General features: G+C 48.4%; 1 protein-coding gene across 4 annotated transcripts; it reads left to right on the top strand.

Annotated features, from left to right (window-relative positions):
• Positions 1–1,276: 1,276 nt before the first annotated feature.
• slc35a2 (solute carrier family 35 member 2) lies at positions 1,277–14,526 on the top strand. Of its 4 annotated transcripts, none has more exons than XM_080496044.1 (6): positions 1,277–1,594; positions 2,890–3,072; positions 4,482–4,633; positions 4,734–4,856; positions 5,864–6,495; positions 14,257–14,526. In XM_080496044.1, exons 1-6 carry the CDS (start codon positions 1,531–1,533, stop codon positions 14,261–14,263), a joined length of 1,161 nt encoding a protein of 386 aa, XP_080352170.1. In that variant the 5' UTR covers positions 1,277–1,530; the 3' UTR covers positions 14,264–14,526. The 4 variants fall into 4 exon arrangements, with proteins under 4 accessions (XP_080352170.1, XP_080352169.1, XP_080352167.1 ...); XM_080496043.1 differs by lacking the exon at positions 14,257–14,526 and adding an exon at positions 12,890–13,462; XM_080496041.1 differs by lacking the exon at positions 14,257–14,526 and adding an exon at positions 7,902–11,316.
• Positions 14,527–15,018: the final 492 nt, after the last annotated feature.

Genomic DNA, 15,018 nt, shown 5'->3' with positions numbered 1-15,018 from the left:
ACACAAAAACAAACCAGCAAATAGAAATATAGATAAATAATACTTTAGTATGAAGACATGCTTCAGTGTTTTATTTACGTGTTTTAATTGTAATTTGTACATTTTTGACACGCACCCGCCCGAGTTTGATTTTCATGAATTATTCCCGCATCGGATAAATATGAATGAGCTCACGATGGCTCGCACCTGATTGGCGGAGCGGTTCAAAACATTAAGCACACTGTGGACGCTGATTGGACAGTTCCGGGCTGAGTGGGCGGGGCCACGATGGGAGAGGGTTGTAAATACGGCAGCCGGAGGGCGGGAACAGCACGCGCAGGAAACTTTGCTCCCTGCCACTAAAGCAGGCAGGAACTTTATTGTCATTCACACATACGCACGAATGAATTTTTCTGCAGAAGGCTCGATTTAGGCTTTTAAAGTGTCCGAGGAAAGTAAGAACAGTAAAGTATAAAAAGACACATTTTAAAATGGATCACAAAACAAGTTGCCCTGAGAAAAAAAATTTAACTGCCGTCCAGGATAGTAAACTGAAAAAATATCAAACATCATCAGTTTGAAAGCAGAAACGCAAATAGTTACGTGTTTTATATCAATGTAAATAAATTCAAGCATCATGCCTCTTGATAAAGGCCGTTGGAGTTCTCGGCTCCACTCGACTTCTCTCGGCTCCACTCGGCTCCACTTGGCTTCTCTCGGCTTCTCTCGGCTCCACTCGGCTTCTCTCGGCTTCTCTCGGCTCCACTCGGCTTCTCTCGGCTTCTCTCGGCTCCACTCGGCTCCACTCGGCTCCACTAGGCTTCTCTCGGCTTCTCTCGGCTTCTCTCGGCTCCACTAGGCTTCTCTCGGCTTCTCTCGGCTTCTCTCGGCTCCACTAGGCTTCTCTCGGCTTCTCTCGGCTCCACTAGGCTCCACTAGGCTTCTCTCGGCTCCACTCGGCTTCTCTCGGCTCCACTCGGCTTCTCTCGGCTCCACTAGGCTTCTCTCGGCTTCTCTCGGCTTCTCTCGGCTCTACTCGGCTCCACTAGGCTTCTCTCGGCTTCTCTCGGCTCCACTAGGCTTCTCTCGGCTTCTCTCGGCTTCTCTCGGCTCCACTAGGCTCCACTAGGCTTCTCTCGGCTTCTCTCGGCTTCTCTCGGCTCCACTCGGCTTCTGTCGGTTCGTCCTGTATCGATCGACTTTTTTTTGGCTCCTCTCGGCACCCGTAGTCTCTGGATGTAGCTTCCGGGATACCTGGAGCCTCCGCAGACTCTTTCCGCCTCTCATGGTCCCGTCAGTTCCCCCGTAGCCTCCTCTCACTCTCTCTCTCTCTCCTCCTCCGGGTCCACACACGGACGCGCTCCGTCGGACCCGCAGCCTCCTCCGGCGTCCAACCCGAACGGCGAGTCGGACGGCGGAGCCTCTGCCACGGCGTCCGCGCCGAGAGAGCGGGGGACGGGGAGCAGCTCGGAGGCCGGCGGAGCGTTAGCCTAGCAGGCGGCGGGGCGAAGGCTCGTAGCGGGTCCGGGCGGCGGCGACGGTGAGAGCAGCATGGCCGGGGGGAGCCGCGGCAGCGCGGCGGAGGAGAAGGCGGCGAGCCGCGGTCAGAGCGACGGTGAGTGGGGAGCAGCTGGGGGGAGGGCCGGGGAGAGGAGCGGAGCGGCGGGGGCCGGGGAGCCGAGCAGCCTCTCCCGGGCCCCTGCGCTTTGAATCTGGGGTGGGGGGGGGGGGGGGGGGGGGGGGGGGGACCGTGTGCGGCTGCGTTTTGCAGAGGACTTTAAAAGAACTTAAAAATATTTTTATTGAAATGAATTAAGTGTAACAGCTGAAGACGCTGCTCCGCTAAACAACAGAAAAAGTTAACTAGTCTGGAATAAACTAGTGGTCAGTAGTTAGCAGAGCTACAGGCTACCTAACTAGTCAAGTTGACTGTTGTTTGGTAAATGCTGACGTGTTATTTGGACGACCCCCCCCCCCCCCCCACACACACACACACACACACACCCACACACACCCTTGCTGAGAACACACAGTCCTTTCTTCACACGCTCCTTCTGTAAACATGATCCTCAGACGCTCCCAGCAGTGAAACACCATCTTGAGGAGGAAGATGCTCTATAATCTGACGTTTGAGGAGGAATATGCTCTATAATCTGGCGTTAGAGGAGGACGATGCTCTATAACCTGGTGTTAGAGGAGGAAGACGCTCTATAATCTGACGTTTGAGGAAGAAGATGCTCTATAATCTGGTGTCAGAGGAGGAAGACGCTCTATAATCTGACGTTAGAGGAGGAAGATGCTCTATAATATGATGTTAGAGGAGAAAGATGCTCTATAATCTGGTGTTAGAGGAGAAAGATGGTCTATAATCTGATGTTAGAGGAGGAAGATGCTCTATAATCTGGTGTTAGAGGAGAAAGATGGTCTATAATCTGACGTTAGAGGAGGAAGACGCTCTATAATCTGATGTTAGAGGAGGAAGACGCTCTATAATCTGACGTTAGAGGAGGAAGATGCTCTATAATCTGCCTTTTTATTTGCTCTTCTTGAGAGAAACCGGACACATTATGGGATGTTGGGTAATCATCTGATTAACCTGAAATAACCGTTGGGTGTTTACTTGTGGGGGATTAAGTCGTCGGCAGGTGAGCGCGGAGGAATTTTTCTTTCGTCACTCGGACATACCGGTCGGTTCAGTTGTTGGTTTATTCTGGCGTGTCGGATACAGTCACTCCCTGCTAAACTGTTTTAATCGCGAGTCTAATCACAGATCTGTGATCGTCGCCCGGTGGCTGTTTGGCTCGGGGGCAGTTACCGTGGCGACGTGGGGCAGTTGCACGATGGCTGTTTGGACTTGGGGCAGTAGTTGGTCGTCGGCTCACCTTCCGGCCCTCCGTGTGTGTCGTCCAGCCAACAGGAAGCTGAAGTACATCAGCCTGGCCGTCCTGGTGGTGCAGAACGCCTCGCTCATCCTCAGCATCCGCTACGTCCGCACGCTGCCCGGCGACCACTTCTTCACCACGTCGGCCGTCGTCATGGCGGAGGTGCTGAAGGTCGCCACCTGTCTCCTCATCATCCTGCTGCAGAAGAGATGTACGTATGTGGAGACGTGCTGCACACGAGACAGGACATGGAGACGAGACGAGGACATGGAGACGAGCTGACGACGACGTAGAGACGAGGACTTGGAGACGAGGACCTGGAGACGAGACTAGACGAGGACTTGGAGACGAGGACCTGGAGACGAGACTAGACGAGGACCTGGAGACGAGAATAGACGAGGACTTGGAGACGAGACTAGACGAGGACCTGGAGACGAGACTAGACGAGGACCTGGAGACGAGACTAGACGAGGACCTGGAGACGAGAATAGACGAGGACTTGGAGACGAGACTAGACGAGGACCTGGAGACGAGACTAGACGAGGACCTGGAGACGAGACTAGACGAGGACCTGGAGACGAGAATAGACGAGGACCTGGAGACGAGACTAGACGAGGACCTGGAGACGAGACTAGATGAGGACTTGGAGACGAGGACCTGGAGACGAGACTAGACGAGGACTTGGAGACGAGGCTAGACGAGGACCTGGAGACGAGGCTAGACGAGGACCTGGAGACGAGGCTAGACGAGGACCTGGAGACGAGAATAGACGAGGACCTGGAGACGAGACTAGACGAGGACCTGGAGACGAGACTAGACGAGGACCTGGAGACGAGACTAGACGAGGACTTGGAGACAAGGCTAGACGAGGACTTGGAGACGAGGACCTGGAGACGAGACTAGACGAGGACCTGGAGACGAGACTAGACGAGGACCTGGAGACGAGAATAGACGAGGACTTGGAGACGAGACTAGACGAGGACCTGGAGACGAGACTAGACGAGGACCTGGAGACGAGACTAGACGAGGACCTGGAGACGAGAATAGACGAGGACCTGGAGACGAGAATAGACGAGGACCTGGAGACGAGAATAGACGAGGACCTGGAGACGAGACTAGACAAGGACCTGGAGACGAGACTAGACGAGGACTTGGAGACTCAAACAAACCAATACGAACGCGGGATGACATGACGTAGCTATCCGCGAGACACCGAGAAGCTAACGTAGCATGCTAGTACACGCTAGTACGTGCTAGTACATGCTAGTACACGCTAGTACACGCTAGTACATGGTAGTACATGCTAGTATGTGCTAGTACACGCTACAATGCGCTAGTACGTGCTAGTACACACTAGCACACACTAGTACACGCTAGTACATGCTACTACACGCTAGTACATGGTAATACATGCTGGTACGCGCTAGTTCACGCTAGCTAGTACATGCTAGTACATGCTAACCTTGAGACCATGACGACCTGGACCCTTTTGCAGGATTTCTGTTTTCAGACGTGCAGGATGTGTGTCGACAACTTGTGTGTGCGTTATTTGCAATGCTGATCCGTGTGTGTGTGTGTGTGTGTGTGTGTGTGTGTGTGCATGTGTGTGTGTGTGTGCAGTCAGTGTGAGGGAGACGGTGTCCTTCCTGTTGGACTGTGTGGTGTTTCAGTACAGCGACACTCTAAAGATGGCCGTCCCGTCGCTGATCTACACGCTGCAGAACAACCTGCAGTACATCGCCATCTCCAACCTGCCCGCCGCCTCCTTCCAGGTGAGGCCCCGCCCACCTCCACCGGCTCCTCCTCCTCCACCACCAGCCGGAGCGGTTTTAATGACATGGTTCCTCCCCCCCCCCCCCCCCCCCCCCCCAGGTGACCTACCAGCTGAAGATCCTGACCACGGCTCTGTTCAGCGTCCTGATGCTCCGGAAGTCTCTGTCCAGAGTCCAGTGGGTTTCTCTGCTGCTGCTCTTCGCCGGCGTCGCCATCGTTCAGGTAGAACAGTGTTCTTCAACCACACTGGTGTTTCCGCGAGATCTAGTCAGGCGTGCCGTGGGAAATTACCTTAATTTCACATTTTTTTTCTAAAAACCATTTGCTCTCACAGCGACAGTGTGTTGCAGAGTCATCATGTATAAATACTCTTCACCACTAGAGGGCAGCACGGAACTTTGCCGGTGAAATGTAAAGTGACAGACGTCAGTGTGGTTCATCTCCACCTCCTGCTACCATCTTGTATCAAAGTACTGTGTCAGTGACAGTGATGGAGAAGTTTTTGAAAACCAGGATCTCAGCTCTTCATCCATCAGGTCCAGGTTTCACACTGAGGGAGGCACTATTAAAAAAAGTCCTTGGTTTCTGGATTTACTGGATTCCTGTTGATAAAACTTTGATGAGAAAGATTTTAGATTGTTAATAGAGGCTACAGAGTTTCACATGTTAACATTTTCAGGTGGTGGAGGTGTGACTCCAGAGTTTTCCAAAGAAAAAAGTGTGTCTTGGCTCAAAAAAGTTGAAAAATACTGGTTTATACTTTATACTCCTGCGATGCACTGCCCCCTGCAGGTTAGGAGCCGCTTGTAGTTTAAATGGCACACATGTTCTCTCTCCGCATGTCAAGCATAAAACAGCCTTTACCGATACGAGTACTGGTACGAGTAAAAGTACGCAAATCGTTGACGTACGTCTCGTCGAAACCTTTTCGGAAGGAAATTCCTCGTGACGCGTGTTTCCAGCGTCTAGATTTCGCGGAAAGTTCGCGGGTTTTGACGACATCTTTTGCCTTCGCGGAAACTCGCAAGATTCCCGAGTCGTGGTGGCGTTTGTAGCTAACGACTCTATATTGTTAATAGAGGCTACAGAGTTTCACATTTTCAGGTGGTGGTGGTGTGCCTCCAGGTTTTTCCAAACAAAAAAGTGTGTCTCGGCTCAAAAAAGGTTGAAAAACACTGATTTAGACGCCTTGACCGCCGTACGTTTTGCCGCCCCCCCCCCCCCCCCAGGTGCAGCAGGAGGCGAACAAGGAGGCGTCGGGCCGCGACTCGTCGCAGCAGAACTACCTGGTGGGCCTGGCGGCGGTGGTGGTCAGCTGCCTGTCGTCGGGCTTCGCCGGCGTCTACTTCGAGAAGATCCTGAAGGGCAGCGCCGCCTCGGTGTGGGTGCGCAACGTGCAGCTGGGCGTGTTCGGCACGGCGCTGGGCGCGCTGGCCCTGTGGTGGCACGACGGCGCCGCCGTGGCCCGCCGGGGGCTCCTGCACGGCTACACCGGCACGGTGTGGTTCGTCATCTGCAACCAGGCGTTCGGCGGGCTGCTGGTGGCGGTGGTGGTGAAGTACGCCGACAACATCCTGAAGGGCTTCGCCACCTCCTTCTCCATCATCGTCTCCACCGTCATGTCCGTCTACCTGTTCGCCTTCCACGTGGACCTGCTCTTCACGGCGGGGGCGGGGCTGGTCATCGGCGCCGTGTACATGTACAGCCTGCCGCGGTCGGCCGGCGGCGGCGGCGGGACGCCCTTCCTCGGGCCCTCGGCGTCTTCGGCCTCCTCGTCTTCCTCGTCCTCCTCCTCGGCGGCGGCGGCGGCGGCGGAGCAGCAGGCGGGCATTAGCGTGGAGATGGAGGCGTTTCTGCCAAAGTCAGTGAAGTGATTGTGTGGGTGTGTGTGTGTGTGCGTGTGTGTGTGTGCGTGTGTGTGTGTGTGCGTGCTCTGGTCAAAGGTCACGCCACGCACACTGCTGCTCTCTGGGAAGGGGCTGCTCCTCCTCCTCTTCCTCTTCCAACTCCTCCTCCCCCTTCCCGACTCCAACTCCTCTTCTTCCTCTTGACTCCTCCCCCTTCCCCTCCTCCTCTACTTCCTCTTGACTCCTCCCCCTTCCCGACTCCCCCTCCTCCTCAGGAGGAGGCCGCGGAGGAGCAGCAGGAGTAAATGAGATGCTAACGGTAGCAGTGTTGGGCGACCCTGCACCTTTTGACTCCTCCTGAACTCGCCAACGCTAAAGACTACAGGAGGAGGAGGTGAAGGAGGCGCGCTGGTTTCCTCCTGGACTTTCTGAACCTCCTTTTCAATGTCATCCTCCTCAGCGTTCAGACGTTAGGAGGAGGTGCTCTGTTTCCCCGTCTGACTCTCTCCTCCTCCTACGAGGAGGTGAAGGATAAACTCGCGTGGTTTTCATGATGAAGAGGAGAAACTCCTCGTCGGGAAAGAGGAGGCGCTCACTTTCCCCACCTGCTCCCTTCTAACCCGCTTCAGCTTCTTTCTCCTCCTGTGACATAGGAGGAGGGGGAGGAGGAGGAGGTGAAGGAGGCGCACTGGTTTCCTCCTGGACTTTCTGAACCTCCTTTTCACCTCCTCAGAGCTTCAGACTGCAGATGTGAGGAGGAGGAGGAGGTGCTCTGTTTCCCCGTCTGACTCTCTCCTCCTCCGACGGGGAGGAGAAACCTCAACCTTTCCTCCTCTTTACCGTGAAGAGGAGGAGGTGAAGGATAAACTCACGTCAGGAAAGAGGAGGCGCTCACTTTCCCACCTGCTCCTTTCTAACCCGCTTCAGCTTCTTTCTCCTCCTGTGATAGAGGAGGAGGAGTTTCTCCTCCTCCTCCTCCTCCTCCTGACCTCTAACCTCTCCTCCTTCCATCTCCTCCTCAGAGCTCCAGAAGGAGCTGCGCCTCCTCCGTCTGCCTAACACCGAAGCAGAGGAGGAGGAGGAGGAGGAGCAGGAAGTCCTCTCTGCCTTAAAAACGATCCGCCCGGAGGAGAAACGCCTTGCGCTGCAACCCGAGCGCTCGTTTGACCTTCGACCTCGGCGGGTTGTTTTTCCACTGCACAGCCGCGACGCGTTTAAAAAAAAAAAACCCCGAGTCGGCGGTTCGGAGGCTCAAAGACTCACTTTCAAAATCCCTCCTCTCCTCTTTGTGGACAGAAAAAAGTTTTTTCCGACTTAAACTCTTTAAAAAAAACACCTGGTGGCTGCGGGTCAAAGTTTCTCTTCAGTCTCTTGATGTGAAACCATTAATGAAAACCTCTGTCTCTATTTGTTGAATCAGACAAGGCCGTCAAACACCTCCGGCGTGGGCGTGGCTTTGCCGCCGGCTCCGTCGTTGCCCAGCACCGAGAGTGACGCCGTTCGGTGGCGCCTTGCTGACAAACGGCCGACGGGACAGGAAGTGGTTCCCAGCCAGGATTTAGTGTTTTCCCGGTGTGAGGGTCTGGGGAGGGTCACTCACGATTCGACGTCCAAACCGCAAGAGACTGTGACCCGCCGGCGCCTCGCGGGACGTTTACCGACGAGACGAAGCCTTCCAAGAGGGGAAAAGCTTTTGAAACTTGCAAAGTCGACTGTTTTTGGCTTTTTGCGTTTTAAAGTTTGCGTCACGGGGTTACGTGGTTTTTCCAGCATTGGCAGAATGAAGACGCCTTGTGCGTCAATGCGTACCGGTCAGTGTGGCCTGACGCACTTTCCTTGATTCGGAAAGCGTAGGGAGTGAAAGTTGTCGACTTTCGACGCCACGCTTCCTTCTCCGTCCACGCAAGTCTAGACTTTCGCCGAAACATCGGGCAACAACCCATAGGCCTGTAGAGCCGCTGTTCTGATCCACAGTACGTGGCGGCGCGATGGGGGGGGGGGTTTCGGTATGACAAAGCAGACCTGGGACCAACTCTGTCTCTGGTCCCACGACAGGAAGTAGGGTAGAAATGTAGGCGGGGTCGTGAAGAACACGGAAGCGGCCGTCAAGCCGTCAAGTCGTTCTCTTGTGACTCGGGTTGAACTCTCTCATCGTGAACGGCAGCGTCCAGCTCCCGCTGAAGCTCCGCCTCCTTGTGGAGCGACACGCCGTCACGTCGGGTCAAAGGTCACGTCGCGGCCTTTTTAAGGAGGTGCACCTCGTTACAAGGCCGCGATGTGAAGTGCCGCAAAAGTACGAATCCTCTTCAGCTTCGCGGAACGTTTGGTACCACGGTGGCGTTTTTTCTTTATACCAACATCAAAGGCAAGAACCGGTACGGAGGAACTCCGGGACCACAGACCAGCCGACCGTCTTCTGGTCCGCCAGCTTCTGGTCCACGGTCAAGGCTTTTAGGGTCACGTGTCACTAGTTCTTCCACAGCGATTGGCAAGTTTGCTAGAATCTCTCTTGCAACGGTCGGCGACTTGTAGTTCCCAGACGAGCCCCCATTGACGTTACGACAGGGGATCTGGGTGCAGCATAAGACAGAGGGACTCGTCTTCAACCGAGGGTCAGTTCAGGTTTAGTTCTGTCAGTAAAAACAGGGTAACGGTGAACAGAAGCCAACGGAAACACGAGGAATCGCTTCCTTTCTTACACGGAGTTGACGAAACCGAAATAGATCCAGTTGACCCTCAAAGAGCAGTTCCAGTGGCTCGTTGGTAAGATCAAATAAAACTCAGGGATCACGACACGTTCGAACGAAGGGAACCGCAGCACAGAATCTCCCAGCGCAAATTGATCCCTGATCTGGACGTCGTGGAAGAAGAAGAGGCTCCCGTCATTCCTGCTCCGGCCACCAGGGGGCGTCTGTTTTAATCCGAACGCCGATCCTGAGATTCACAAGCTCCTGCTGCGATTAAATTTAATGTCGTTTGAGTTTCATTCTTCATTTTCCACTTTTAACACGAAGCAGAATATCTGACCATGAAAATAAGAAGCGTTCCTGTTTTCGCGGGAAACTCCCCGCTAGTTTTGGCTCCAAGATTGAAAAATCTGATTTGGGGGGGCGGCACACTTGAGCTTTTTTGGTTTTTTTTATCCGATTCTGACGGCTCTTCCCGCTCTCGGAGGTCCTGCCGCCTCACTGAAACTTTGACCAACCCATGTTGACGAATTATAAAAGCTACATTTAACGACGACGCTAAAATATTTAACTATTGCTGCTGCCAATAACTCGTCTGGCCACCAGAGGGCAACGCCAGTCTTGAACTCCCTGGTTCTCATTGCGACGTCCGTTAGAAGCCGGACCGTTCTACCGTCTCTACATCGTGGTTGTCATACGGACTCTGACCACCGGAGGGCGCCGCCTCCGGCCTTTCGCGTTTCGCGGCTGCGCAGTGGAACCGCCGGCGTCGCTGCAGACCGTCTGCGTTCGGTGCCTTCCCCCCCGCGCCCCCCCCCCTCCCTCATCTGTACAGAAGCCATACGATTGTGTCTCAGCCTCGCTCCGATCGGAGCGTCTTTATCCACGACCCTCCGTCGCGCGGATCTACTGACGCCGGGCGGAGGCGTCCTGAATGTTTTCAGTCTGTTCGATGGAGACGGACCAAGAAAGTCACGTTTCTTTTGTTGTTTACGTCGTTTCTCTTCGGGACAAACGAAAGTTGGATGTTTTTAAAAAAAATTGGTCTCCCGACGTCGTCGGCCATCTTGGTTTAGCGCAGCGGCGTTTCCAGAGAGTTTCGTTTGCGGGATGTTACTCCCGATATATTTTTTTTCTTCTTCCGGATAATTATCATAAGAACTGAATTTGGCCGCGGTGTCGATAAACGACGAGGTAAAAATGAAAGGTTTCCTAATGAAAAAGACGTTTTCGGGCCACAGAAACAGGAAGTGGCCGTTTTCATTAACCAACGACCAGAACTGATGACGTTTCCATGAAACACCCAAAAATACCGTGAGACGTTCCGAAGAGTTGGTTTCAAAACCCCGAATAACTGAGTTTGTTGTTTTTTTACTTAAAACAGGAAAGAAAAAAAACTTTTTTTTCCTCTCGTTCTTTTCTTAAACTTTAAAAACGAGACCAAATTTTCTTCCCAAATTTCTTCTGAAGCGTTTTGGTTAATAACAAAAAAAAAACAACCCGTTGCTGCGTCTCGACGACTCGGAGACAAAAAAATCAAAAACACCCAACTTTTAGTTTCTTGGTTTCTGAAGTCTTAAATCATCAAACTGTGAAGAAGAAGAGGAAAAAATAATTAAGTTTGAATATATATTTTCTGGGGGGTTTTGTTTAAGGAAAAGAAGGTTTTCTCTGCAGCTAATGATTCATTATTTAATTTTTTTTGGTGACCGGGAAAAAAAAATGAAAAAGCTTGATTTCACCACAAATATTTTTATACCTTTTTTTTTTTGTCTCGTATAAATATTCAGTTTTTTTCCCCCTCAGTTTGTTTACCAATAATTTAGTTTTCTGAATCGGCGGGGAATTGATTATTTTTCATAATACTATTTTAAAGTTCCTTTTTTTCTTTCAATTTTCTTTTTCTGAAAAAGAAATCCAGAGTTTAAAACTCAAGAACTCCAACAACTGTCTCTTTAATTTCTTTCTTTTTTCAACAGACGCCACAAACAAATGGTTATATATTTTTGTTTTTGTGTATTTTATTTCTATGTTGCATTTTGGAGTAAAAATCTTTATTATTTATGTTCTATAAAGTTTATTTACTGCAGATAAAAGACGGAAATGTGTCACTTTAATGCCAAAATAAACTTTTTTTTCTGCACTAAAGTAAAAAAAAAAAAAAAAAGTTGATTTAATAAAGAAAATAAAAGATTTTTTGGAAAATTGTGTGAATTTATTTGAATTAGCTTCAAAAATCATTAAATAAAAGTTTAATTTACTACTTGATTTAAATAAAAGTAATGTGTTTTGCTCTGTACATTTTGAAAAGTTTTAATTTGAAATTTGGTGATAATTTATAATGTTAATATTGGGGGAAACTTTTCGTGAGCTCTATTTTTGTGGGATCTTGCAAAATAATTCCAGTGACAAAGCTCGTTAAAAATAAATAAATAAGTAAATAAATGTAAAAGTATTGCAAGATTCTGTAGTTTGCTCATTTGAAAAGTTTTTTCTTATTCAATGTGTCAAAATAAAATTTTTAATGCTAGAATGAAAATAATTAAAGTATATAAATGGTTTTATTTTTGGACTCTTTGGGCCTCCGTCCTGCAGCAGCTCCTGTTAAACCTGGTTCTGGTTCTGGTTCTGGTGGAAATGTAAGAAAAGTTTCACGTACAGAAAAAATGATTTTACTCCATTGATTTTCAATCTGTCTGAATTTAGCATGTTAGCATTATAGCTGCTAACACACTTTGATCTTTACCTTTCATGTGATAGCGTCGGTGCTAATGGCTAATGTTAATATGCAACTTGTGTGTAATTCTAAATGCTAACTTCACGTTGTCATCTGTGTTAGCATTTCTGCTGCTAATGCACTTTTATCGCATGGTAGCATCGCAGCCAATAACTAGCATTGATAAGCCGCTGTCTCTTTAGCATCAGCTGCTAGCTTTTTTTTAATGATTCACTTCCACGTGTTAGCATTAATGTTAGTATTGATATTAGTATTAATGTTAGTATTGATGTTAGCATTGATATTAGCATTAGTACGGTGGCCCTGAAGTGCAAACCACAGCAACAAATCACTAAACACAACAACAAATTGAAAAACACAACTGCAAATTGAAAAACACAACAAATTGAAAAACACAACTGCAAATCAAAAAACACAACACAAGTGAAAAAACACAACACATTAACTTAAACGGAAAAGGTAGGAACCAGTTGGCATTCATTTGCAGTTGTTTTTTCATTTGTGTTGTGTTTTTTGATTTGCAGTTGTTTTTTCATTTGTGTTGTTTTTTCATTTGTGTTGTGTTTTTTCATTTGTGTTGTGTTTTTTCATTTGTGTTGTGTTTTTTCATTTGTGTTGTGTTTTTTCATTTGCAGTTGTGTTTTTTCATTTGTGTTGTGTTTTTTCATTTGCAGTTGTGTTTTTTAATTTGTGTTGTGTTTTTCAATTTGCAGTTGTGTTTTTCAATTTGTTGTTGTGTTTAGTGATTTGTTGTTATGGTTTGCACTTCAGGGCCACCGTACATTAGTGTTGGTAATGATATTAGCATTAGTGGTAGCATTAACATTACAGCTGCTAACTCCATTTAAAAGCACTTGATGAATCAGTTCTGTGGTTTGAAGGAGAAGCAACATGAATGCTAACGTCTTCCTCCTCTTCCTCCTCTTTCTCCTCTTCCTCCTCTTCCTCTTCTTTCTCCTCTTCCTCCTCTTTCTCCTCCTGCAGGATCAAAGCTAAAAGGAGCTGAGTCGAGTTTCCAGAAGCTTCTTCTTCAGTGTTCTCAACTTAATTCAGGAGCCTTTTTTTTTTTTTTTTTAACTATTCTATATCTATCATATTTTTTATATTTCTACATTTAACCCAAAAAAGTCCAACATATCAAAGTAAAATGCGGCTTTTATTCCAAAGATGAAATTCAACTAGTTTTATATTTTATTGTGTAACATTTCTGTCACTTCTTTCTTTTTTTCTGTGACTAAATGTGTGAAGTGGCATTAAATTATTCATTTTAAAATAAATGATTAAAAAGCTCTTGAGGTTTAACAAATGGATTCCACTTGTATAACTATTTGTTACCTGAGCAGCCCACAAAGTGCCTCACATCATTTATTAAGTTCATGCGATGCTCCGTCAATCTAATGGACTAATAGAGACTTAATAGATTTACTTTAAGAACTCAGAACGTTGTCTTATTTTGTCATATTCGCACTGTTAAGTACTTTTGGATTCTTGTTACATTTTGTCTGAATAAATAAAATACTGTACTTTTTTTCCTAATGTGAAACTTGTTACACTAAGTGCCTCAAAATAAAACTGAATTTCATTTGAAGGGAAATTTAATCGAACGGACTCCTCTGCTCTTTTTTTTTGTTGTTTTTTTTGTGAAACGTTCGAGTCCCTCTGTCTTTTCCTGTAGAAAATTGATCTGGCAGATTTAAAGTGGTTGCAGTTTGACTGTGAGCCGCCAGAGGGCGACACAGACGGCTTCATGTCCTGAAGTGCTTGAAAGTGCTTCCAGGAGTTAGTCGGCTCCCCACAGGTGTCCAGGCATCCTGGAACCCACAGACGGGTTTCCCAGGAATTAGCCAGCCTCTATGAGGAAAGTCTATTGATATATATTGAAATGTTACTTCCTTTGATCTCTGGACGTGTTTTCATCTCGCACCCCCCAGGTGGTAGATCTTTCTGTCCAACAGTACTAATCTATTCCAGGAAGTAGTCAAGAACACGGGGATTAAATATGATTTCATGTTAAATCTTATGAGTCCAGGCGATAGTCCAGACCTAAAGCTTCTGGGCAGGTTTTAGTCTGCCCCCCCCCCCCCTGGCATCACCTCCAGGTATTAGACCGAACCACGAGCGTTTCCCTTCGCCCACAATCTTCTGTTGAGGAGCGTCACTCCAGGATTTAGTCCGTACCCACGGAGTTTAAAGATTTAATTCAACGTCCCTCAGATTCAACTGCAGTTTCGAATTTCTCTAAATGTTTTATTGCTTTTTTTGTTGAGAAGAGCCTCAAACATAAATCTGTACTGGATTTGAGCTGCAGCACGGTGGAGGGTTATTTGTTTTGTTTTTTTTGTCTTTTCCAGGTGTTAGTCTGGATCGTCTGGCGCGATCGGGTCCCGTCTCTTCCTACGGAGGTGAACTCATTACAGGACTCCTGCAACCTGAATGCAAAGCACCAGGTGTTAGTCGGGACCCGCGGAGCGCCGCCAGGTATTAGTCTGGGCCTTTGTTCGCTCCGCAGGCGAGCTGTTGGCTTTCAGGCGTTTGGTTGCGTCGTTCCAGCAGCTAGATCGTCTCGTCAGGTTTGTGTTTTGTTGCGTGGACTCCGGTTTGCTGCATGGATTGTAGGGCGACTCTATATTTAGCAGAGTCGTAAGGTCAGATCAAAATTCACTCATCTGATTATATAACGCCTCCATTCTTCCGTATCTGAGTTATGGTGTGGAAATATGGGGGAATCATTAAAAAAAACAAACATTGATCCTTGGTTTTTTTTTTTATTTCTGAAAAAGAATTAGACTCTTAAATCTGATTATTGTTATTTTGCTCCAACAAATCCTCCGTTTGCCAAATCCAAGACGTGTCAATTCCACTTCCACAAGTTTCAGGTCAGTTCCAGGTATTAGCCACCTCCCGTATCTTAACCCTAGCCTTGGAGTGTAAATCTTAATGATCACATAAAACACGCCGTCAGGGTACTTTAAGTTTTACAGCCGAACTGAATGACCCGAAGATAAAAGACTCACTGAATCGCCGAGAGATAAAAATCCAACAAACAACCAGTCCCTAAAGAAACGTTTTGTTTTTGTTGTTTTAAACCTTTCAACTGATTGAAAATTGATGCT

This window comes from Blennius ocellaris (genome assembly GCF_963422515.1).
Source record: "Blennius ocellaris genome assembly, chromosome: 5".
Taxonomy (NCBI): Eukaryota; Metazoa; Chordata; class Actinopteri; order Blenniiformes; family Blenniidae; genus Blennius; species Blennius ocellaris.
This window is presented reverse-complemented; position numbering and strand designations above follow the sequence as displayed.